The sequence below is a fragment of the Leucopleurus acutus genome, assembly GCF_964270905.1.
Source record: "Leucopleurus acutus genome assembly, chromosome: 7".
Lineage (NCBI taxonomy): Eukaryota > Metazoa > Chordata > Mammalia > Artiodactyla > Delphinidae > Leucopleurus > Leucopleurus acutus.
Window position 1 is genome coordinate 56,642,812 of NC_139150.1, and position 25,939 is coordinate 56,668,750.

Genomic DNA, 25,939 nt, shown 5'->3' on the forward strand with positions numbered 1-25,939 from the left:
AAAAAATGAGCTGCTGTTTAATTAAACTGCTGTGGTTGTTTTTCAGTTATATGCAGCCAAACACAATTCTAGCAGAAAGGGCTAAAGTGGCATTCACTGCTGACTGAGACATACAAACTGTTTCTTTAGCCAAAGACACAGCTAATAATGTAACGGTTCTACTGGGTTGGGTATTCTCATTACCCTTCAAACTCCTCTGAAACTAGGGTACATGGGAGTTAACATTGGAAAGTGGACCAAGAAGGCATTCTTCAAATTGCAATGCTTTTATTAGAATATTATTAATTGCAGATTTTTAAAAAACTACACACATGGAAAAAGGAGAACACTCAAATACTATTACAGATTAGGCAAATTAGTAGGAGGAAAAAGATTTCTTCAGTGTATACAAAATGTAAACATTTGCCCTGGGATTTCCCACAGATGGCACAGTCCACAAGGACTTATTTGGAATAAAAATATGTCTATCGGATCTTCAGTATAGTCTCTATACTGCAAACTTGCTACATTGGAGTTAAAGTTACTAGCACACCCCAAATTTTCTATGCAAAAAACTAAGTGGTCCCAATCAAGGCAACCTGAACATCAACTGCTACATGTGAAAGCAGAGGCACCAAAGCAAATCAATCTTCCAACAATGAGCTTCCACTCATGCTAATTGTATTTACATTTACCTTGAGAGAGATTACAAAAATATACACAGTATATAAAACCCCTACTTGAGTCTGTGGTGGAAAGTGAAACATTTCTTTATCAGGCGCTCCAAAGCCATTAAATCAGTCACTTGAACTTAGGGAGAGAAGATTAAGAAGAGGCCCTCTTCTGTTCAGAAAATGGGGACTCGTAAACATCCATGGGTGGGCAGGTACAAACCAGGTGCTGATCTCCATAGATGTCATCAATCCGGGCAATGGTTGGCCAGAATTTGTTTTCTGGTTTCACGAAGGGCTGCAAGGGACAAAAGACGGAAATCTTCCAGGATCTTCTGAGAGGTTTCTCTTGGTGGGGAAGAGGAAACTGCAATGATATTCCCACGGCCTGAGGTACCATTAGCCCAACAAGTACTCAAAAAGTATAAAAAGCTAAAATCCAAACTCCTTCATTACTGTCCATCCGAATCCCCCTGTCCCTGCTCTGCCGAGCATACCACAGAGCACCTTCACCTAAGAATCAAAGGGGAGAAAGACTGCATTTGGGGCCATCTCTCTGTTGGATGATGGTAGAAAACATCGATCCACTTGACAGGGACTCCCGTTTGGTCTTCCTGCACTGTGCACCCTGAGGATTCCCAGGCCCCTGGTTGGCATTCTGACTCTGACCTCAGAGCTCTGAAAGCCAATTCCTGGGTTCTGCATTGTTCTGACTACATGTGGTCACTATGGTGAGGAGACAGCAAGAGTGGGAGCCCTTCAGAGCAGGTGATGGCCTCTCATACACCCATGAACGTGGACCAGCTGGCACATCCAGTTTCAGAGGAGAACTTACAAGTGGGAATGCTGCCACCTCTCTGGAGTACGGCCGATCCCAGTGGGAGGATGTGACGCAGGTCAACGAGTGTGGAGACATCTGAGACAGAGACATGGATGGGAGAGGGGTCAGAGCAGAACACTGCCTTTTCCTTCTGCACATCACATTAACCAGTGAGGTGATGGAAGCCCATGGACGGAGGGTGGTGGTTTTGTTTCAGTTTGGGGGGAAGGAAATTTTGGTAGGGAAATTTTTACTGTGAAATATTTCAAATATCAGAAAGTTACAGTAATAAAATAAGCACCCAACATAAATCAACATTTTTGTCATATTTCTTAACCTTTTAAAACAAGAAACATTACAGATACAGTTGAAGCTGCCTGCATATCCCCTTTCCATCTTATTGCTGGCCCTCCTCCCCAGCGATAACCACTACCTTGAATTTGGTTGTCACAATTCTCATCGTGTTTTTATACTATTACTGCATATATTAATAAACTGCATAGAGCCTAGTTTGGTACACTGTTAAACCTTATATCATCCTGTGAGTATTATCCTCCACTTGCTTTTGTATCTCAGTATTGTATTCTTTGGATGTCTATTGCTATTTTTTAAAAAACGGCCTAAACCCTGAAAGAATCCAGAGAAAAGAGAAATAATAATGAGAGCAAATCCTATATTCCTCCACTACCCTGTCAAACTCACACTGAGCACGGTGCTGGCCTTCTCCCGCCAGCCACTGGCCCCAGCACTCCACCTTCAGCTGGGCAGCTCTGGAACTTGTCTGAGCTCCCCTGAACATCTCATACTCCTCTGGCTTGAAGCCATAACAACAGAACCACAGCCTTTGAGGTATTCTCAATTCATGATCCCTCAGCTTAATAATGTCTGGACCTAATGCAGAACTTAGAGCTCTGACCAGATATAAAAGGAACATATTTTGGAAGAGGCAAAGTAATGCCTAACAATTTTTTTTCCAGTGTAGGCCATAAACATGGTAAAACATTCAGGCCAAGTACCAATCTTCTTGTTCTAAGAGATAACTACTCCAATAAAAGAATATATTTATCCAGAGTTTATAAGGTAAATAATCAGTAGAGTACATCAAACAGAGACACAGAATGATAAGACTTCTCCAACTATATAGGGTCCTTCAGCCTCTGCTCCCTCCTTTGGAAGCCAACTGGGTCCTTGTGGGGTAAATAGCTCCCGCAACCACCAAACGCATACATAAAGTTAAAACATCAGAAATAACCACATTCGGGGTTTCCCTGGCGGTCCAGCGGTTAAGACTGCCTTCCAATGCAGGTGTCGCGGGTTCCATCCCTGGTCAGGAAGCTAAGATCCCACATGACTCGTGGCCAAAAAACGGGAACATAAAACAAGCAATATTGTAAAAAATTCAATAAAGACTTTAAAAATGGTCCACATTAAAAAAATCTTTAAAAAAAAAAGGAAAAAGAATAAATAACCACATTATACTTGAGTAACCACTGTTGTGTTGATTCAAGAAGATTTAAACTTCCAGGTAATGAACGTATGGTCTGCTCAGAAGAATGGCATTATTCTAGGCAAGAATATCATCTTCCAGTAAGACTTCAGAGGTTGCCGGCACACCATCCAGACACTGTTTTCTACTCTCTGGGATATTTTAGATAAAGTACCAGTGCCTACGTACCTTCAGTGGATTGACCCTAGGGTCGATGCGGCCCTCCTCAATGTCGGCGATTTCCTGCCGAATGCTGATCATGGCATCGCAGAACCTATCCAGCTCTGCCTTGTCTTCCGACTCAGTGGGCTCAATCATGAGAGTGCCTGCCACTGGCCAGGACATGGTAGGGGCATGAAATCCTGCAAAAGAGATGGGGGAACTTGTGTCACTAACTTTGACCTCCCCAATTGGGAAGAAGAGACCCTCCCCATCTTATAGTTTATCCCAAGGAAAATAATCTGATAAATTTGCTACCGTATATATCTAGGGATTCATTTTAGCACTATTTATGGAAGAAAAGCTTAGGAAATAACCTAACATCCAACAATAGAGGATTGGTTAGGCAAATTTTACTGGGCTTCCATACAATAAATATGCAACCATTCTTAGTATTTAAATGTATATTAATTAATATTTTTGAATGTTTACCCAACTTAAGTGAAAAAGGCAAGCTACCTAATGATATTGTCTCATTTCTATTTTAAAAATGGCAAAGTATTTATATATATACACATTTATATATGTGTGTATATGTATATATATACATACACTTTATATATGTATGTATGTATATTTTATGAGGGAAGCTGCTTTGAAGAATAAATACTAAAATTCTAACAGGGTTATTGCCAGAAAAAGACTAGGGTTTTTATTTCACTTTGTGTTTTAGAATCTTTTTATAATGTTCATGTAATACTTTAGGTTAAGAGAAATTAAAATATTATAGCCTACCAAAAGTTAAATAATGAGGTAACAAGCATTAAGGAGCCTGGGGTGAGTGTTACTGTCCCTATTTTACAGATGAGGAAACTGAGGCCTGCCCAGGATGTAGAAAGTCTTCACCTTTACACTGAATACAGGCTGAAGGTATTTCTGTGTTTCCAAAAGCTTTCACATGTTAAGATCAATCGACAAGACACATGGTCAAGAGAGAGATTTCCTGGACAAAAGCTAAAAACATTTTCCCAGTTCTTACACTTTTTCCTATGAAACTTTAAAAGGTGCACAGCTCCCAGGTTGATATTTCTGTCAACTAAGTTGGCCCTGGAGGGCAATGGTTCCCAATTCTGGTGTGCATCATTACGTGGAGTGCTTTATAGAGTCATGCCTGCATTCTTTAAGGGACTGTCTTCTCAACATTTTATTATAAAACTGTTCAAATATACCGATAAGTTGAAAGGACTGTAGAGTGAACACCCATACACCTTCTACCTAGAATCTACAATGATGCTCTGTTTGCTTTATCACATATCTATCTAGTCATCTATTCCTATCACATATCTAAGGCATCCATCTTAGTTTTGATGCATTTCCAAGCATGTTGCAGTCATCAGTACACTTCCCCCTTAAACACTTCAGCATGCATATTATTAGCTAGAATTCAATATCTGAATTCAATATCTGTCCCCATATTTTTGTGATAGTTTACTTATTGCAAAATACACAAATCTTAAGTGTACAATTTAATGAATTTTGACAAATGCCTACAACTGTGTCACCCAAATCAGAAAGGATTTCTTTTTTAAACAACAAGCTGATCTCATTACCCATTAAGTCTGATCTCAATTCCATGTGTGAGCAAATTCAGCCCAGTATTTTCTGCTGTAGTGGTTCCCATATCTGGAACCATCTGAGTTGTCATGGAAACATGGATTCCTGGATTTTAACCCTGATTCAGGAAATCCAAGGTATGAGCCTTTAAAAACTCATATCAGAATCAGGTTAAGTTTGGAAATCTCTGCCATATGGCAGCATGTCCCACCCACAACTCACCTGATAGGACTCATCCAAGTGCTTGTAAACACAGATTACTAGGCCTCACCCCTAGTGTAATCAGTAATTCTGATTCAGTAGGTGATTTAGACCCAGAATCTGTTGTCATTTTCACTGTTGTTTTTTTTACTTAGCCATTCATTCATTCTCTCACTTACTAAGCACAATTGTTCTGAGTGCCTCCTATGTGCCAGGTACCTGGACAATTCTGGGCTTAGGGCAAGCATAGCCATCACTCTATCAAACATCAAAATATCAAGGTTGTAGATAGAGCAGAACTTGGAAATACTGGGCAGTGACTTCAAATACCACTTCCCTCCTACCTCCATCCCCCACCTCGCTCCCTGCAAATGCTGCTGCAGTCAGATGCGGGATACAGACCACACATCACAGAAGGGAAGCCTTAACCTGAATCAGCCATCACTCAGCCATTGCCTGAGAAGTTAAGTCAGGTCATAGGAGCAGCCAACAGGAGATTTTGAGGTAATGGCTAATTTCATTAATGAAAACTCTCTGGTTTTCCCATTTATTATCAGTGTAACTCTACATAATAAGATCATTCATTCACGAGAGAAATGAGTCACACACGTGGGACTCCCGTTATGATACGATAGTAAAACTATTAAATTATTAAAGATTTTACATTCCTTATTAAAAGAAGTCATTCAAATTATCTTAAAATTCAGATAGGACTCCACATCCATCAAAAGGCAAAGTTTTCCCCAACTTAGCCTTCCTGAGAATTGAAGGTTCTGTGATGTTATTAATAATGTCACTAAGAAAATGTATTTTAATAACGGCTGTGCTGAGTGAACATCCACTAACAACACACAGATAAAAGACTTCACAGAAAAATCACATCATCTCTGGGAAAACAAGGTGCACCTATTCCTTCATCTCTATGAGCAGCTGAAACAGCTATGCCACGACTGAGGTGGCTATAAAACTCAAATGCCACTCATCTTTCTAACACTCCTACAGGATGCCTGCTTCACTTCCTTCACTTTCATGGACCTCTCTGTTTACCAGGAGTAGGATAGGTGGAAGGATTTACCAGAAACATGGGCAGAGAGCAGCAATCATTTTCTCTGGGATTTTTAACTTTGTTAACTATAAAGTCTTCTTTACCTAGCTGCTGATGGATTCAAGATGCGTGATTTAATATCTTTTGAAGGATGGTACCGATGGAGTCATGGGCAAAGTTTTTTCTCTGTCCACAACCCCCAGATCCCCATTTAGCCTGTGGATCAGTTTACTATGGTACCTGCACATTCAGTCTGTGGTCCATAGCCAACATGGGCAGCTATATGAATGTCAAAAACCCAAGTTCCCCTACAAGGGGTCACTCCCGGGAGACCACTCACCATAATCCTGAAGCCTCTTGGCCACATCGACGGCCTCAATATTTGCAGACTTTTTGAAGGGTCTTGTATCCAAAATAAACTCATGAGCCACATAACCTGTTGAGGAAGATTATTTTAGCTCAAGATTAACATCAGCTTGTTGTTTTACCCAAGCAAATGAACTAATAAACCAGCTTTTTAATGCATATCATTGAGGACCAAGAAACCATGGGCATTTGGTAAGTTTATAGTTGACAACAAAGATTTCATCTGCTCTTATTACATATAAAAATTGCTAACATGTTGGGCCAATATGTCCCATCCTCAGTGCTCAACACACCCATGAGCCAGGAGGCTGGTGGGAGGTGGAACAGTAGCTGGAAGACTAGCTGAGATCCCAGGGGATGAGACCATTTCTACTCAAAGGACCTAAAATCTACTTGCGACAGTTAAACATGTCATCATGGGCCTGATCCTTTTATATAAAATATTTCTAGAGTTAAAGGTACATTGACACCCTTTTCAACAACATTGCTCCCAACATCAAATAACGGTTTCTTCTGTGTGTGTGTGTAAATACATACTAAACAAATATCCATAAGACACAGAATTTTATTTGATTCTTCAAAGGGGCTTTTGAGGTTTTGGTTTCAGGCTTCAGGCTGAGAATTAGAAATAAGGGCTGTCAAACAGCACACCACAAGTGGCAAGGAGCTGATGAGGCCGAAGTCTTGTGGGGGTCAGTTCACTTTGTTCTAATTTGTAAACCAATTGCCTCTCTAGCCTCAGGCTGCCATCTCCCCAGCATGACTTGTTGACCACCCATCCAACATCTAGAATAAACCACGGAGTAAGTCAGCATTTTCTTAAATAGAACAACATTCCCGGGAGCTTCCCAAATTCCATGGCCCACACAACTGATGAATTTCCTTCAAGGAAAGTATCTACTCAGGTGAAAATAACGTACTCCTTCTTAACCCCCTACCCTGACCCTCAGCAAACAGTGAATCTACTTACAGATACTTGGAGCTGACATAACTCCTCAAGCCTGAGAAGAAAAGCTCCAGTCATTAACAGCCCCTGAAGATCTAGTATGTGAACTGCTCTGTTTCTTGTGTGATGAATACATATGAAGGGATTGGCTTTGTTTGAAAACAAAAGTATGAGACTTTGAATATACTGTCACTGCATATTTTTAAAACAAGCTTTCTAACCGTGATGAGGATTCAATTGTAGGGAGTGTGGTTGAAAACTAGAAAGGTGTATTCAGAGGTAGATAAACTTAGACCAAAAAAAAAGTGCCTAAAAGGAATGACCAGCTGGAATGTTCAGGGGGAAAATCATGACATTATTTAAATCCTCATCAACTATTAATTTCAGGAATGCTAAATGCCCTATGACACTACCCCATTTGGGGAGCCCAACCTCAAGCTTCGACCTTTCTTTTCTGAGGCTCTGGCAGCCATCCCAGTACCATGACAATGACTCGAAGAAGGCGGCTAATGGAGCTCACTGCTCTGAAGAACACTCAGCCATCAGGAGGAGAGGAGGAGACGGACACACGGTGGGGAGGAGTCTCTCTTGCTGGCGGGCAGACAGCACAGTCTTTCAAGCAGAGGTTCAGTAATAGCTGAAAGGCCGCATCAAGCCAAGCCCAGCCCAGTGCTGCTAAAGCAAGACTTCATCTGCAGAGGCCCCACCACAGCCAAGTGGTTTGGGAAGAGCTCCATTTTCAAAATGAGGTTCAGATGTTACTTTCTAAGTCCATATTCTAATACGTTCAAATGGAAACTGTAGTGGGATTTCGGCATCTCTCTCTCTCTCTCTCTCTCTCTCTCTCTACTTCAGGCTGAAAAGGGGTGAAATTTAAACTTGGTTGTTCTTGGAGGCCAGATCCCAAGATGTTCATCTTTGTTTGCAGTTTTTAAGGAGAAAATATATGGCATATGGTGAGTCAGAGTAATCTGAAGTAGAAATTGTATAAACTGATCAGTGTAAGTTTTAATTTTCAGTATGTGTTTCCTCTGGGCCTAACCATGACTATAGCTGAGAGTCTGAAAGGGTAAGTTGAAGGAGCAAGGAAAGAAGAGGGGTCGGGGGGATGATGGAAGAGCAAAATAAAAGTGGCTTGGCTCTAGACAGTATGGTACTGGCACAACAACAGAAATATAGATCAGTGGTACAGGATAGAAAGCCCAGAGATAAGCCACACACCTGTGGTCACCTAATCTTTGACAAAGGAGGCCAGAATATACAATGCAGCACAGACGGCCTCTTCAATAAGTGGTGCTGGGAAAACTGGACAGCTACATGTAAGAGAATGAAATTAGAACACTCCCTAACACCATACACAAAAATAAACTCAAAATGGATTAAAGACCTAAATGTAAGGCCAGACACTATAAAAAGCTTAGAGGAAAACATAGGCAGAACACTCTATGACATAAATCACAGCAAGATCTTTTTTGACCCACCTCCTAGAGAAATGGAAATAAAACCAAAAATAAACAAGTGGGACCTCATGAAACTTAAAAGCTTTTGCACAGCAAAGGAAACCATAAACAAGACGAAAAGACAACCCTCAGAATGGGAGAAAATATTTGCAAATGAAGCAACTGACAAAGGATTAATCTCCAAAATATACAAACAGCTCATGCAGCTCAATATCAAAAAAAACAACGCAATCAAAAAATGGGCAGAAGACCTAAACAGACATTTCTCCAAAGAAAATATACAGATGGTCAACAAACATTTGAAAAGATGCTCAACATCACTAATTATTAGAGAAATGCAAGTCAAAACTACAATGAGCTATCACCTCACACCAGTCAGAATAGCCATCATCCACAAACAATAAATGCTGGAGAGGGTGTGGAGAAAAGGGAACCCTCATGCATTGTTGGTGGGAAGGTAAATTGATACAGCCACTATGGAGAACAGTATGGAGGTTCCTTAAAAACTAAAAATAGAACTATCATCTAGCAATTCCACTCCTGGGTATATATCTGGAAAAGATTAAAAATTAATTCAAAAAGGTATATGTACCCCAATGTTCATTGCAGCACTATTTACAATAGCCAGGACATGGAAGAAATCTAAATGTCCATCAACAGACGCATGGTTAAAGATGTGGGGCTTCCCTGGTGGCGAAGAGGTTGAGAGTCTGCCTGCTGATGCAGGGAACACGGGTTCGTGCCCCGGTCCGAGAGGATCCCACATGCCATGGAGCGACTGGGACTGTGAGCCATGGCCGCTGAGCCTGCACGTCCGGAGCCTGTGCTCTGCAGCGGGAGAGGCCATAGCAGTGAGAGGCCCGCATACCGCCAAAAAAAAAAAAAAAAAAAAAGTAAAAAGGAAGATGTGGTATGTATATACAATGGAATATTACTCAGCCATAAAAAGGATCGAAATTGGGTCATTTATAGAAACATGGATGGACCTACAGACTGTCACACAGAGTGAAGTCAGATATCATATATTAACACATATATGTGGAATCTGAAAAAAACTGGTATAGACAATCTTATTTACAAAGCAGAAATAGAGACACAGACGTAGAGAACAAACGTATGGATACTAAGGAGTAAGCGGGGGGATGAATTGGGAGATTGGGATTGACATATATACACTACTAAGTGTAAAACTGATAACTAATGAGAACTTTGTATAGCACAGAGAACTCTATGCTCTCTGCTGACCTAAATGGGAAGGAAATCCAAAAAAGAGGGGATATATATATATATGTATTGCTGATTCACTTTGCTGTACAGAAGAAACTAACACAGATTTGTAAAGCAACTATACCCCAATTAAAAAAAAAAAAGAAAGAAAGCGGCTTGGCTCTAAGCTTGGAACATCCCCCCTCTCAACCCCTCATGTGTTAATTATCTTACAAGGCTGAAGATGACATGGGAAAAGTGCTACAGAAAGATAAGGCTTCCCAAAACCCTCCTTGAGAGCAGGCACTGAAACCTTCTTATCCTGCATCCTCAGAGCGAGTGCCTAGAAATAAATGGAACTCACTAGCTAATTAGAAAGCTTGGGTGGGCAATCAACACTCGGTCAAGCTTTTCATTTGCAACCCAGAGGCCACAACTAACAGCATCAAGACTCCTGTTTCCCTGGGAATGAGGTCAAGTAGGTGGGCCACCCCCCTCTAGCCTCAGGAGGTCACTTCCCAGCCAGGGATGTGAGGGTCCAGCCTCTAAGGCCCATGTCCACCTGCCCATAAAGGCCACCGGGAAACCTCTCAGGGACAGGAATTTCCAGGCAGAGTTAGGTTTGCCTAAGGTCAAAAAGAGATAAGCATTTAAGAAATTAAAACATAAATAAAACACTGGGCTACTAACAAAATGGCCTATCCACTGACGGGAACTCTACTTGGGTCAAACAGTGAGCCTAGCCTCCCACAAGAGCAGACACCTGTGAATTTTTTCAGTTCCTCCTTTAAAAATGCCTCACCCTACCTGAGGTAATTCCTTACCTTATCCTAGCAGAATAAATACTACTGCTGCTTCCCCATCCCAATTCTTGGCTATCACTTCCTTGTTTCACAAAACCCTAAGCCTCAACAAGTTTCGCTGGTATTTTCAAATCTCTCAAAGAAATGGTTCATAAAGGGAAGCCTGGAGTTCATTAAAATTATTGCCTCACAGTCGTCCGTGATTCCAGTCTCATTTAGAGCTGGTAAATATGATTAAGATGAGTAACGTCTTCTAATATTGCCATTAGACATTTTGGCATACAATGTGTTTATTAAGAACATTTCTATTTTGGGCTCTCAGGAGGTACGGCGATCATTCTTTTTTAGGCCCTAAAATACTAAGCCTCCGATTGTATAATGAATGTGTTTACCAGACCAAACACGAGACAATTTTTGGTTTCATGAACTTTGGGATTGGGTAAGAAAGTCTGTAATCACCAGTCTCTTTCTGCTTGGGATGAGAAATACAATTCATTATTTAATTCTTGGATAAAATGGAAACAAATGGAAATTTCATCCATCTTTCTGTGTTGCGAATCTCCTGGGACAGTCTCTGCCCGAACCAGTCACGTGATGCCAAGCACACGGCAGGCACCTGAGCCACAGGTGCTCATTCACTTTCCTCTCCTGGAGTGCCATGCATCCCCATGCGGTCCACACCACATTCGTTCTTGCTCTAAAGAACTCAGGCTTGCATCGCACAACTCTGTGAGCACACTAAAAACCACTGAAATTCAGTGGGTGATGTGTATGGTATGTGAATCCTATCTCAATGAAGTTGTTAAATAAACTTAATCCTAAGGAAGTATTAAATAAAAAATAACAATTAGAAAAAAAAAGACCCTAAACCTTGTAAATTAAAGCAAAAAGATGATTTTCACCCATCAAATTGGCAAAGACATTTGGGGTTTGGTTTGTGTTGCTTTCCCAGCCTGGCACTTGGTGCTCACTGGGCCCTAGTGTGATGGTCACTCGTAAGCTCTTAGAATGAAATCAATTGCTATTGTCTCTGAGGGGAAACAAGGCCATACATTTCAAGAGCTTAAATGCATTCAGATCCTCTGAGATAACTTCTCTTCTACAACTCTAACCTGCGGAAATAGTCAAGGACGTTTAAAAAAAAACTCTAGGTAAAAGATGTTCATTGCAGCATTGTTACAAATGCAAATAACATGGTGGGCAGGAGGCGGGTGGGGGGGGGACCCCTACAATTACTTAAATCATGGTATATATGATAGAATCGATGTAGCAACTTTCAAAGCACCTTTAATGACGAGGGAAATAATCGCAATATTAAATAAAGTTAAAAAACAGGATACACACTGTGTTTATAATATGATCTCAATTGTCTAAAAGTAAGGTGGGAAGGAATACAGCAAAATATTCAGTGGTTATGTCTGCTTGATGGAACCATGGATCACTTACATTTTCCTCCTCAAACTTTTTTATTGTCCAAATGTTCTATGTTGAGCATATGTACATGACTTATATAATCAGACAAAACCAATACTGATGCTAATCCTGAAGGCCAATACATAAGCAGGATGCATCTCATAGCACAGGAGCTATATTTGAATTAATTAGTAGCTCTTGTAGCTTCTTTCATACCCAACAAAAGCATTTCATTGTGTTGCTTAGAGACATATTGCCCACAACTTTCTTTCCTACTCTCTGGGGAGCATTGTTAACCAGAGCTCCCGATTATTTAGTTCTTTTCTATTTTCAAACTCCAGAACCACCCTTTTGGATACATATTTACAAAGCAAGATGAGCCTTTAAATTAAAGATCACAGGTGGAGATGCACACTTCCCTGGGCTGGAGACACTAAGAGCCAAAGAGGGGCCTCGTACCCGTGGCCCTGGGTCTGGGCACTGGTTACTGACGGCTCTCTGCTCTCTCTGCCCCAAGCTCAAGACCCGTGGCTCCCTGGTCTCGGATTCTGTGCCCACAGCCCACGCGCCGCCTGTCCACCTGACTCTTAGCGCCACCCTCCCATCACCTCCAGGGTGACTTGACTCCCCCTCCTATTATTCCCTCTATTGTAGCTTCACTCTCCCCTCTTCACAGCCTTTTCCCTGGCAGCTTAAAATCATCTTGTTCTCTTATTTAAAAACAAAGCTGGGCTTCCCTGGTGGTGCAGTGGTTGAGAGTCCGCCTGCCAATGCAGGGGACGCGGGTTTGTGCCCCGGTCTAGGAAGACCCCACATGCCGCGGAGCGGCTGGGCCCGTGAGCCATGGCCGCTGAGCCTGCGCGTCCGGAGCCTGTGCTCCGCAACGGGAGAGGCCACAACAGTGAGAGGCCCACGTACCGCAAAAAAAAAAAAAAAAAATGCTGCATCCTATTGAAACAGCTCCTGTCCCCCTTCACCACCAAACCCCCCAAACCATGAAAGCTTCTCCCTTCTCCCAACCTCAGCCTACTTCTCAGCCCATTTCCATCTAGCATCTACCGCACTGTTGGGCCCTAACTGCTTTCGAAGGTGACCAAAGGCTTCCTAATTGTGAAAGGTAATGGTGCTTTTTAAGACTCATGAGACCTGAGTCTTTTTAAGCCACCTGCTCTTCAGCCTGTCCCTCCATGTCACGTAAGACCACCCACGTGTGCTGACTGTGCATGTTGTGCTGACACGATGCCAGGGACCGAGGCAGCCACAGCCTCCGCCGGGCAGGAGCTCAAGGTCTGCAGGAGACAGCCAGATGATAAACGGAGTGGGAGAATCCTCCGCGGAGGAGGGAGCCAAGAGGAGCAGTTCTCGCCACCGGGAAAGGAAAGGGCAGCCTCAGGGAGGAGGTGGGGCCAGCGCAGAGGCAGGAAGGACCGGCGCCATGACAAATGCTGGGGGTTGGGAAGGGGGGCATCTAAAGCTGCCTCGGCACAGAGCCCCCCTCACCAGATGCCACTTTTCCGCACCCACTCCACGTAGCCATCTGCTTCAGGGGTTTTGCTCTGGCTTCTCAACACTGTTTCCTTGGGTCCCACCAATTCCAAGAGCCTGCTCTCAGATCCTGTGCCCAGAGCCACATCTCTGCAAGCCTACCTGCTCCAGCCTCTCCCATCACTTCCAGGGAGAGCTTGTTCCTCCATCTCTTACTCCCTCTAAGAGGGAGGCTTACCTAACATTTCTTCACTCTCAACTAATTAGTAACTAACTCCCCTGATTCTACTTCTAACAGCATGTTCATCTCCTCCTACTGTCTTAATGATATTAACATCCTCTTAATCCTGTCATTACCCTGCTCAAAAACCCTTCTGGCCCAACTGTAGAGTCCAGAGCCTTCCAAGGCCTTCAAAGCCCCATGCTACCTCTCCAGCCTCATCTTCATCTGCTCCCTTTCCTCCTATCCCATCCTTCAACCCACCCAACACTCCCGCCACCCAGACAACTCCTTTCTCTCCGGCTTGCTCCTGTATCTCTGTTTACTGGGGTTCTGCTACTCTTCCTTTCAGGCTTATCTCAAATGGCTCCTCCCAGAAGGCTCTCCCAACTGTTCTGCCCTGCCTCTGCCCAGTCTGAATTACTCCACTCATTCCCATGGAACTGGAGGAGGTAATGAGTGCGTGGTATTTATGTATACGTCTCTCAGTGGTGTGGGCTCCGTGTTGGCCTGCGCTTCAGAGACGAAGTGCATGGCAGAGCCTCGCAAATAGTGATATCCTGTTTACTAAACTGAAGTGCTTTCCAATAACTCTAGGCTTTTCTCTGGTCTGTGCTAAGAAACAGAAGTTCCCCACCCTCTTCTGAAAGCCTCATCCACTAGGTCAAACTTCGTTTGGCCAAGGAAGAAAACCAAGGTGAATACAGACTGAAGTTCATACTTGCCTCTTGCACCCCGGAAAAGGACTCTGTAGTGTTTTTCTAATCTCTTGGCCATGTAGTTGGCATTTAATATAGCAATTTCTGTGGCCTGTTTAAGGCCCTTGCCTCCCATCATCTGCAACAGAGGGAAAAAGAGCCATCAACCACAGAACAGGGAAACCCAATGGACACTAACCAAAGGTATCCCCAGATAAATCCCACTCACAAAGGAAATCAGCCTACCACCGCTCTCTGGATTGCAGATGAGTGAAATATCCTAACAAGGATATCTGTCAATCCTCTCTAAGCCTGAAATAATTTTTGGTTTTCTCCTTTGAACAGTAATTTTATGCTTCTTATTGTAGTTACAAAGCTTAGAACAGGGCAAAACTAACTGCTGACTATTGTGTTATCTACCGAAGAAAAAGAATTGTTTTTAGGTTACATGCATTTGGGGGAGGTTTTGTTTGGTTGTTCATTGTGAATTTGAGATGCCTTGATAATTGCCAGGAATCTCATGGGATCTTGGCCAAAATCCCCACTGAATCCATTTTGTATGGTTTGTCTTCCAATTGTCCATATTTGAGGGCTTTATGTTTAACAACTGCCAGGTTCAATCTTATTCTTTTCTGGTGGTTCATAAGTCCCTGTGATTATATGGGGTGAATGCCATTAGCAGCAAAGAGCTTAAAACCAGGACTGCACCAATTTTTACTCGCTACTTTCTTCCCAGAACACCTCATCTGATGGAGGCTTGATGTATATTAATACATAACTAACGTAAAGCAAATGAGAAAGCACCAAGTAAAAGGGCAGGGACGCCGAAGTCCAAAGTAAGGAGAGGACACATTTTGGTCAAAGAAGGGTTCCTAGGGTAAGAGTTAGAACTTGAGTGGAAACTTGAAAATGGGTAGAATTTGGATAGACAAAGAGAAAGGGGACGACGCTCCAAGTGAGAAGAATGGCAGAAACAAAGGTAGGGAATGGAAGGCACATGGCTGCAGCTTGGGAGGTGCTGTAGAGCCGGGTAGGCTGTGACTACCTCTCACAAGCCTCAAACCCTTGCTGGGAAGGACCTGGACTTGGTTCAGCCAGCCACTGCCTCTCGGCCTGTGCATCAGAGTCTCTGAGCATATGCATACTAGCCCTAAGCTGCATATGCTGAATTTGATTCTCTCCGGGATGGGCCCTAGGCAAGTGCATTTTGGAAGAATCCCCTAAGGATTTTGTGCAGGCTAGGCTAGGGAGATCCAGCAGCAGAGGCAAAGGGAAGCGAGGAGAGGACGGAGAGCCCTGGTGGGAATCTAGCAGTCCAAGAGGCTCCAAGAGGGACTGCAGCAGGGAGAGAAGATAATTCTAGAGTCCAGGTGATAAGTAACAACAGCCTGAAATAAAGAAAGGGCCCAAGGTCAGAGGGGTGGCTTAAACCCTACTTTATTTATTTCATTTTTAAACTGAGGCTCTCTCTGGTGTTCCTGGCATATGGCCAAACCAGCCTTGGGGCATTTATTTTCTATACGTGATTCATCTCCAGCCCAAATAACATTCCATAACAAATAACTCAGGTTTGTAGAGACCAAAAGGAAGCTGTAAATTAGATTCTGTTTGCAAAGAAGCAGACCTTTATGATGATTGTTTTTGTTTTTACTACTTGCAAACTAACTCGAGTATCATTTCAAAAAGCAGGTTTTAGTCTCTGGGGTACAGAATTGTTGTTCCAGCTTCCCAGAAAGTTTTCATTAAGAATCATAAATGCGACACTGTTCAAGAATAACAACCAGCCCAAAGAGTCATCTGGTGTTATTTGCATAGCTGAGTTAGGGGTTTATTTCACCAGAAGCCTCCCTTCCTCTAAGGAGGGGAGCCAGGTGGGGAAGGCTGCTCTAATTAGCGGCTGAAGAAGTGCTCCTATCCAATGCACGGTCTTCTCAGCCCAGGAGGTAGGCAGGACAGTTTGAACAAGAGCTGTATAAAATAAACTCCGGCCATAGTGTTTCTTGGAAAAACACAAAGGAAGGAAGCCTGTTCTCCGACAAAGTCTAATTACCCCCGAGAGTATAGTTCCACAGGCCCTAAAGGGCAAAGAGCTTTGGGAAACCACCACATAAGCAAATTTCTGCTATTTTCATCTTATCCTCCAGGCTCCCAAGAAATATAAAGCGAAATGAGATGTATTCCTAAAATTTATCCCAGGATCTCAACCAAGTGTAATAATTAGTATGTGCACTGTTTTTCACTTGCGAGGGGCCGTACAAATCCTACAGGAAACCAAATGACGTGGCCAGAACATCCATATGACTCATGGTACTTAACTCCGTCTGGAAAAATATATCTGGCGTGTCAGTTCCTCTGGTGTTAAACCCACTATGGGAACCCAAAGGAAAACAGCCTGATGAAGAAGAGACAAAATGAGTTTTAGCTGATCTCTTTAGGAAGGTTTCTCCACTCAAGTCAGCAATTTTCAAGTCTGCAGTCTCAGTTCCCCACCCACACATCACACACCCCCAACCCCTCTAACACACATCCATAGGCCTCACCTTAATATAAGCCCACGAAATGGGCAAGATGGAACTGGAGCCCCACGGGGCCGCGCTGACGGTACCCAAAGGCCGGGCATCTTCGCTTGGCTTTACCGAAATGATGGGATGATTAGGCAGAAAAGGGACAAGATGCTTCTTCCTGTATTGTTTTTTTTAATACAAATTTAGAAGCTGTAAAAAGATCCAGTCTAACCAAACAGGCAGGTGCTGGGCCCTCTCAGGAAGCTCTATTCCTAGCAGAGGAACTCTGACATGGGAGGGACCCGGCACCTGCTAAGGGGCAGATGTTCAGGAAGTTTCCTTCCTTCCTCCTCTGCTGGAGGCATGGCTCAGCAGCCATCAGCATCCCAGCAGCTCACCCAAGAACCGTGGCGGCAAATCTGGCAGAGACAAGCAGCCTGGAATAGTATGCAGGGCCATGGGCTCACAAGAATGTGGCGACATCCCAGCCCTACACACCCTCTCCCTCCCAGCCCCGGCTCCCACACTCTTTCCCAAGGCATCTAAGGGATATAGAAAGACGCTGCTGAGAAGAAGCCCCATGGGGTAACACATCAGAGGCCAGCATGTGAACGTCAGCCACCCTGCCTCCCCCACAGCTGAGGCACTGGGCCTCCTTCACTTACTATAAATAATAGTAATCAAAAAGGAAAGAAGAAGAAAGCAGGGGGCCAGGCTCGCAGCATTCCTGAAGACTGACCCCCTTTGGCACAGTTCTGGAAAAATGAAGATGCTCAGGAAATGGCGGCTCAGCACCATTTTCATGAGCTGATTTGGCTTCACGGTGTAAAGTTATCAACTGCTTCGAGATACTGCTTTAGTCTTGTTCTGACTGCATCCAATTATTTCTAGTAATAAGGTCTGTTTCCTTCTTACTTATCTCAGATGTAATAAGAATTCAGGCTGCAAAGTGTTCAACATCTTACACCCAATTCCCTTTTTTGGGGGGGAGGGGCGTTTAAGTTCTACTCTCTTAGCAAATTTCAATTATACAATAGTGTTCTCAACTATAGTCACCATGTTATGTGTTAGATCCTCAGGTGTAACCATCAGCTGATTTTAAGAAGAAACAAAGAAAAGCTGCTTAGAAGTCTAAATTAAAGTCTGAGAGGCACTTCTAGGTGCTCATATGCCGGTTCTCAGCCATAATGCTCCGTAAAGCTCCCTAGTCATCACTCTGTTAATAATCCTGCTCTGTCTATGCGTGACTGGGAGCTGAGTGTGGTCACACACTGTGGTTAACAAAATCTAAGTCTGTTTCTCCTTAGACAAACCCTAAAAGCACCCCTTTCACTGCTCCTCACCCAGCCTTTATAGGCACGCCACATGTGAAGGTATCCTGACACTTGAAGACCTCGATGAGAAGAACAGAGAGTTTGAGACCCATCTTTGATTCTCAGTCTCCAAAGCCATCCTGCAACCAGGGCCCAGAACTCACACTCCGATGGGCCCCATGCCAGGGCCACCTCCGCCATGGGGAATGCAGAAGGTCTTGTGAAGATTTAGGTGTGAGACATCAGACCCAACGTCTCCAGGACGACAGATTCCCACCTACCACAAAGGGAAAGAACCAAAAGCAAAAGTCAACAGCTCGAAGGGGTGTTCCAGAGAGGCGGCCATGCTGCTCCCCCTGAGAGGAAAGGCAGATGGAGCTGTTCACAGAAACATACTTAATACCACAATCAGGCCGCCCCCGCCAGCATCCTTCGCCTTCCGTGTGCCCGTGGCCTTTAAACTGCCGGTCCTTCGGCTGCGGACAGGGGCGCTGAGTTTCCCGTTGGGAGGTAAAGTGGCCCCCCTTTACCTCCCAAATGCCGCAAGGAGGCAGGCCTCTGGGCACTAGGTACCCCACCCTCACCCTACACATGCTGGTGCGAGCCCCTCCCAAGGCCAAGGAGGCAGAGCGCTTTCCCCAAGAACACAGTGAGTGGGATGCAGTGCCTGTCTCTTCTCCCTCCACAGACGAGAGAATTGAGACAAGGAAATTATATGCCCTGCTCGATATAAATACAACTGGATATAAACTTCAGGAGGCCAAAGTATATCATCTCTCTCGTTCACTCCCGTATCTTTAGCATCTAATACCATGCCAGGCATATGATTGCTCTGACAGTCCTGCACCAGCCTCCCGGGCTTCCTCCCAGCACAGCCTGTGAGCGACAGCCCTTCCCTCGCACCTGACTGGGCCTCTGGGGCGAGGAGGTGCTGCACAAAAGGAAGTCTGAGGCACAGACAAGTTAACTGCCTGGTCCAAGATCACAGAACTAAGCTGTGAGACTTGAGCTGGTGTCCTTCATGCATCACATCTTCCCATCATTTAAGAAGCCACTGAGATACTTGCATATTTAGCTGTCTCCTACCTGCGGTGTGGCTGACAAGGTCTTGGTGCTCCAGCCTGGTGTCAGGCCTGAGCCTCTGAGGTGGGAAAGCTGAGCTCAGGACATTGGTACACCAGAGACCTCCCAGTCCCACATAATATCAATCAGTGACAGCTCTCCCAGAGATCTCCATCTCAGTGCTAAGACCCAGCTCCACCCAACAGCCAGCAAGCTCCAGTGCTGGATGCCCCACGCCAATGAACTAGCAAGACAGGAACACAAGCCACCCATTAGCAAAGAGGCTGCCTAAAATCATACTAAGTTCACAGACACCCCAAGACACATTATCGGACGTGGCCCTGCCCACCAGAAAGAAAAGATCCAGCCCCACCCACCAGAACACAGGCACAAGTCCCCTCCACCAGGAAGCCTACACCAGCCACTGAACCAACCTCACCCACTGGGGGCAGACACCAAAAACAATGGGAAATATGAACCTGCAGCCTGCGAAAAGGAGACCCCAAACACAGTAAGTTAAGCAAAATGAGAAAACAGAGAAATATGCAGATGAAGGAGCAAGGTAAAAACCCACCAGAACAAACAAATGAAGAGGAAATAGGCAGTCTACCTGAAAAAGAATTCAGAGGAATGATAGTAAAGGGGATTCAAAATCTTGGAAACAGAATGGAGAAAATACAAGAACCGTTTAACAAGGACCCAGAAGAACTAAAGAGCAAACAAACAATGATGAACAACACACTAAATGAAATTAAAAATTCTCTAGAAGGCATCAATAGCAGAATAACTGAGGCAGAAGAACGGAGGAATGACCTGGAAGATAAAATAGTGGAAATAACTACTGCAGAGCAGAATAAAGAAAAAGAATGAAAAGAATTGAGGACAGTCTCAGAGAACTCTGGGACACCATTAAACACACCAACATTCGAATTATAGGGGGTCCCAGAAAAAGAGAAAAAGAAAGGGACTGAGAAAATAACTGAAGAGATTATAGTTGAAAACTTCCCTAACATGGGAAAGGAAATAGTCAATCAAGGCCAGGAAGCACAGAGTCCCATACAGGAAAAATACAAGGAGAAACACGCCAAGACACATATTAATCAAACTGTCAAAAATTAAATACAAAGAAAAAACATTACAAGCAGCAAGGGAAAATAAAAAAAAAAAATACAAGGGAATCCCCATAAGGTTAACAGCTGATCTTTCAGCAGAAATCTGCAAGCCAGAAGGGAGTGGCAGGACATATTTAAACTGATGAAAGGGAAAAACCTAAAACCAACATTACTCTACCTAGCAAGGATCTCATTCAGATTCGACGGAGAAATTAAAACTTTTACAGACAAGCAAAAGCTAAGAGAATTCAGCACCACCAAACCAGCTTTACAACAAATGCTAAAGGAACTTCTCTAGGCAGGAAACACAGGAGAAGAAAAATACCTAAAATAACAAACCCAACACAATTAAGAAAATGGTAATAGGAACATACATATCGATAATTACCTTAAATGTAAATGGTTTAATGCTCCAACCAAAAGACATAGACTGGCTGAATGGATACAAAAACAAGACCTGTATATATGCTGTCTACAAGAGACCCACTTCAGACCTAGGGACACATACAGACTGAAAGTGAGGGGATGGAAAAAGATATTCCATGCAAATGGAAATCAAAACAAAGCTAGAGTAGCAATTCTCATATCAGACAAAATAGACTTGAAAATAAAAACTATTAGAAGAGACATAGAAGGACACTACATACTGATCAAGGGATTGATCCAAGAAGAAGATATAACAATTGTAAATTGTACTCCAACATAGGAGTACCTCAATACATAAGGCAAATACTAACAGCCATAAAAGGGAAAATTGACAGTAACACGCTCACAGTAGGGAACTTTAACACCCCACTTTCACCAATGGACAGATAATCCAAAATGAAAATAAATAAGGAAACACAAGCTTTAAATGTTACGTTAAACAAGATGGACTTAATTGATATTTATAGGACATTCCATCCAAAAACAACAGAATACACATTTTTCTCAAGTGCTCATGGAACATTCTCCAGGATAGATCATATCTTCGGTCACAAATCAAGCCGTAGTAAATTTAAGAAAATTGAAACTGTATCAAGTATCTTCTCTGACCACAACGCTATGAGACTAGATATCAATTACAGGAAAAGATCTGTAAAAAATACAAACACATGGAGGCTAAACAATACACTACTTAATAACGAAGTGATCACTGAAGAAATCAAACAGGAAATAAAAACATACCTAGAAACAAATGACAATGGAGACATGATGCCCCAAAACCTATGGGATGCAGCAAAAGCAGTTCTAAGAGGGAAGTTTATAGCAATACAATCCTACCTTAAGAAACAGAAAACATCTCAAACAAACAACCTAACCTTGCACCTAAAGCAATTAGATAAAGAAGAACAAGAAAACCCCAAAGTTAGCAGAAGGAAAGAAATCATAAAAATCAGATAAGAAATTAATGAAAAAGAAATGAAGGAAATGATAGCAAAGATCAATAAAACTAAAAGCTGATTCTTTGAGAAGATAAACAAAATTGATAAACCATTAGCCAGTCTCATCAAGAAAAAAAAGGAGAAGACTCAAATCAATAGAATTAGAAATGAAAAAGCAGAAGTAAAAACTGACACTGCAGAAATACAAAAGATCATGAGAGATTACTACAAGCAACTCTATGCCAATAAAATGGACAACCTGGAAGGAATGGACAAATTCTTAGAAATGCACAACTGCCAAGACTGAATCAGGAAGAAATAGAAATTATGAACAGACCAATCACAAGCACTGAAACTGAAACTGTGATTAAAAATCTTGCAACAAACAAGAGCCCAGGAACAGATGACTTCACAGGCGAATTCTATCAAACATTTAGAGAAGAGCTAACACCTATCCTTCTCAAACTCTTCCAAAATATAGCAGACGGAGGAACACTCCCAAACTCATTCTACAAGGCCACCATCACCTTGATACCAAAACCAGACAAGGATGTCACAAAAAAAGAAAACTACAGGCCAATATCACTGATGAACATAGATGCAAACATCCTCAACAAAATACTAGCAAACAGAATCCAACAGCACATGAAAAGGATCATACACCATGATCAAGTGGGGTTTATTCCAGGAATGCAAGGATTCTTCAATATACACAAATCAATCAATATGATAAACCATATTAACAAATTGAAGGAGAAAAACCATATGATTATCTCAGTAAATGCAGAGAAAGCTTTCGACAAAATTCAACACCCATTTATGATAAAAACCCTGCAGAAAGTAGGCATAGAGGGAACTTCCCTCAACATAATAAAGGCCATATATGACAAACCCACAGCCAACATCGTCCTCAATGGTGAAAAATTGAACGCATTTCCACTAAGATCAGGAACAAGACAAGGTTGCCCACTCTCACCACTCTTATTCAACATAGTTTTGGAAGTTTTAGCCACAGCAATCAGAGAAGAAAAGGAAATAAAAGGAATCCAAATTGGAAAAGAAGAAGTAAAGCTGTCACTGTTTGCAGATGACATGATACTATGCATAGAGAATCCTAAAGATGCTACCAGAAAACTACTAGAGCTAATCAATGAATTTGGTAAAGTAGCAGGATAAAAAATTAATGCACAGAAATCTATGGCATTCCTATACACTAATGATGAAAAATCTGAAAGTGAAATCAAGAAAACACTCCCATTTACCATTGCAACAAAAAGAATAAAATATCTAGGAATAAACCTACCTAAGGAAACAAAAGACCTGTATGCAGAAAATTATAAGACACTGATGAAAAAAATTAAAGATGATACAAATAGATGGAGAGATATACCATGTTCTTGGGTTGGAATAATCAACACTGTGAAAATGACTATACTACCTAAAGCAATCTAGATTCAATGCAATCGCTATCAAACTACCACTGGCATTTTTCACAGAACTAGAACAAAAATTTCACAATTTGTATGGAAACGCAAAAGACCCCGAATAGCCAAAGCAATCTTGAGAATGAAAAACGGAGCTGGAGGAATCAGGCTTCCTGACTTCAGACTATATGACAAAGCTACAGTAATCAAGACAGTATGGTACTGGCACAAAAACAGAAAGATAGATCAATGGAACAGGATAGAAAGCCCAGAGATACACCCACGCACGTAAGGTCACCTTATCTTTGATAAAGGAGGCAGGAATGTACAGTGGAGAAAGGACAGCCTCTTCAATAAGTGGTGCTCAGAAAACTGGACAGGTATATGTAAAAGTATGAGATTAGATCACTCCCTAACACCATACACAAAGATAAGCTCAAAATGGATTAAAGACCTAAATGTAAGGCCAGAAACTATCAAAGTCTTAGAGGAAAACATAGGCAGAACACTCTATGATATAAATCACAGCAAGATCCTTTTCGACCCACCTCCTACAGAAATGGAAATAAAAACAAAAATAAACAAATGGGACCTAATGAACTTCAAAGCTTTTGCACAGCAAAGGAAACCATAAACAAGACCAAAAGACAACCCTCAGAACGGGAGAAAATATTTGCAAATGAAGCAACTGACAAAGGATTAATTTCCAAAATTTATAAGCAGCTCATGCAGCTCAATAACAAAAAAACGAACAACCCAATCCAAAAATGGGCAGAAGACCTAAATAGACATTTCTCCAAAGAAGATATACAGACTGCCAACAAACACATGAAAGAATGCCCAACATCATTAATCATTAGAGAAATGCAAATCAAAACTGCGATGAAATATCATTTCACACCAGTCAGAATGGCCATCATCAAAAAATCTAGAAACAATAAATGCTGGAGAGGGTGTGGAGAAAAGGGAACACTCTTGCACTGCTGGTGGGAATGTGAATTAGTACAGCCACTATGGAGAACAGTATGGAGTTTCCTTAAAAAACTACAAGTAGAACTCCCATATAACCCAGCAATCCCACTACTGGGCATATACCCTGAGAAAACCATAATTCAAAAAGAGTCATGTACCAAAATGTTCATTGCAGCTCTATGTACAATAGCCCGGAGATGGAAATAACCTAAGTGTCCATCATTGGATGAATGGATAAAGAAGATGTGGCACATATATACAATGGAATATTACTAAGCCATAAAAAGAAATGAAATTGAGCTATTTGTAATGAGGTGGATGGACCTAGAGTCTGTCATACAGAGTGAAGTAAGTCAGAAAGAGAAAGACAGATAGTGTATGCTAACACATATATATGGAATTTAAGAAAAAAAAAATGTCATAAGAACCTAGGGGTAAGACAGGAATAAAGACACAGACTTACTAGAGAATGGACTTGAGGATATGGGGAGGGGGAAGGGTAAGCTGGGACAAAGCGAGAGAGAGGCATGGACATATATACACTACCAAATGTAAGGTAGATAGCTAGTGGGAAGCAACCGCATAGCACAGGGAGATTAGCTCGGTGCTTTGTGACTGCCTGGAGGGGTGGGATAGGGAGGGTGGGAGGGAGGGAGACTCAAGAGGGAAGAGATATGGGAACATATGTTAAAAAAAAAAAAATTTATTGAATTTGTTACAATGAAAACAAAAAAAAGAAATAAAAGGAATCCAAATCGGAAAAGAAAAACTGTCACTCTTTGCAGATGACATGACACTATACATAGAGAATCCTAAAGATGCTATCAGAAAACTACTAGAGCTAATCAATGAATTTGGTAAAGTAGCAGGATACAAAATTAATGCACAGAAATCTCTTGCATTCCTATACACTAATGATGAAAATTCTGAAAGAGAAATTAAGGAAACACTCCCATTTACCATTGCAACGAAAACAATAAAATGCCTAGGAATAAACCTACCTAAGGAGACAAAAGACCTGTATGCAGAAAATTATAAGACACTGATGAAAAAAATTAAAGACATAGAAAGAGATGGAGAGATATACCATGTTCTTGATTGGAAGAATCAACATTGTGAAAATGACTATACTACCCAAAGCAATCTACAGATTCAATGTAATCCCTATCAAACTACCACTGGCATTTTCCACAGAACTAGAACAAAAAATTTCACAATTTGTATGGAAACACAAAAGACCCCAAAGAGCCAAAGCAATCTTGAGAAGGAAAAACGGGGCTGGAGGAATCAGGCTCCCTGACTTCAGACTATATTATAAAGCTACAGTCATCAAGACAGTATAGTACTGGCACAAAACCAGAAATATAGATCAATGGAACAGGATAGAAAGCCCAGAGATAAACCCACACACATATGATCACCTTATCTTTGATAAAGGAGGCAAGAATATACAATGGAGGAAAGACAGTCTCTTCAATAAGTGGTGCTGGGAAAACTGGATAGCTACATGTAAAAGAATGATATTAGAACACTCCCTAACACTGTATACAAAAATAAACTCAAAATGGATTAAAGACCTAAATTTAAGGCCAGACACTATAAAACTCTTAGGGGAA

The 25,939-nt window shown here is 42.2% G+C and overlaps 1 protein-coding gene across 1 annotated transcript in view; it reads right to left on the reverse strand.

The window, feature by feature from the left end:
* Positions 1-244: 244 nt before the first annotated feature.
* GLDC (glycine decarboxylase) overlaps positions 245-25,939 on the reverse strand; it is a 99,518-nt gene continuing 73,823 nt past the window's right edge. Inside the window, exons 19-25 of the mRNA XM_082842838.1 lie at positions 18,554-18,666; positions 17,113-17,254; positions 14,600-14,711; positions 6,316-6,411; positions 3,146-3,318; positions 1,486-1,566; positions 245-948 (exon numbers count right to left, since the gene is read on the reverse strand). Coding sequence (XP_082698964.1) covers positions 805-948; positions 1,486-1,566; positions 3,146-3,318; positions 6,316-6,411; positions 14,600-14,711; positions 17,113-17,254; positions 18,554-18,666 — 861 coding nt within the window. The 3' untranslated portion in view covers positions 245-804. The remainder of the gene's footprint in view (positions 949-1,485; positions 1,567-3,145; positions 3,319-6,315; positions 6,412-14,599; positions 14,712-17,112; positions 17,255-18,553; positions 18,667-25,939) is intronic.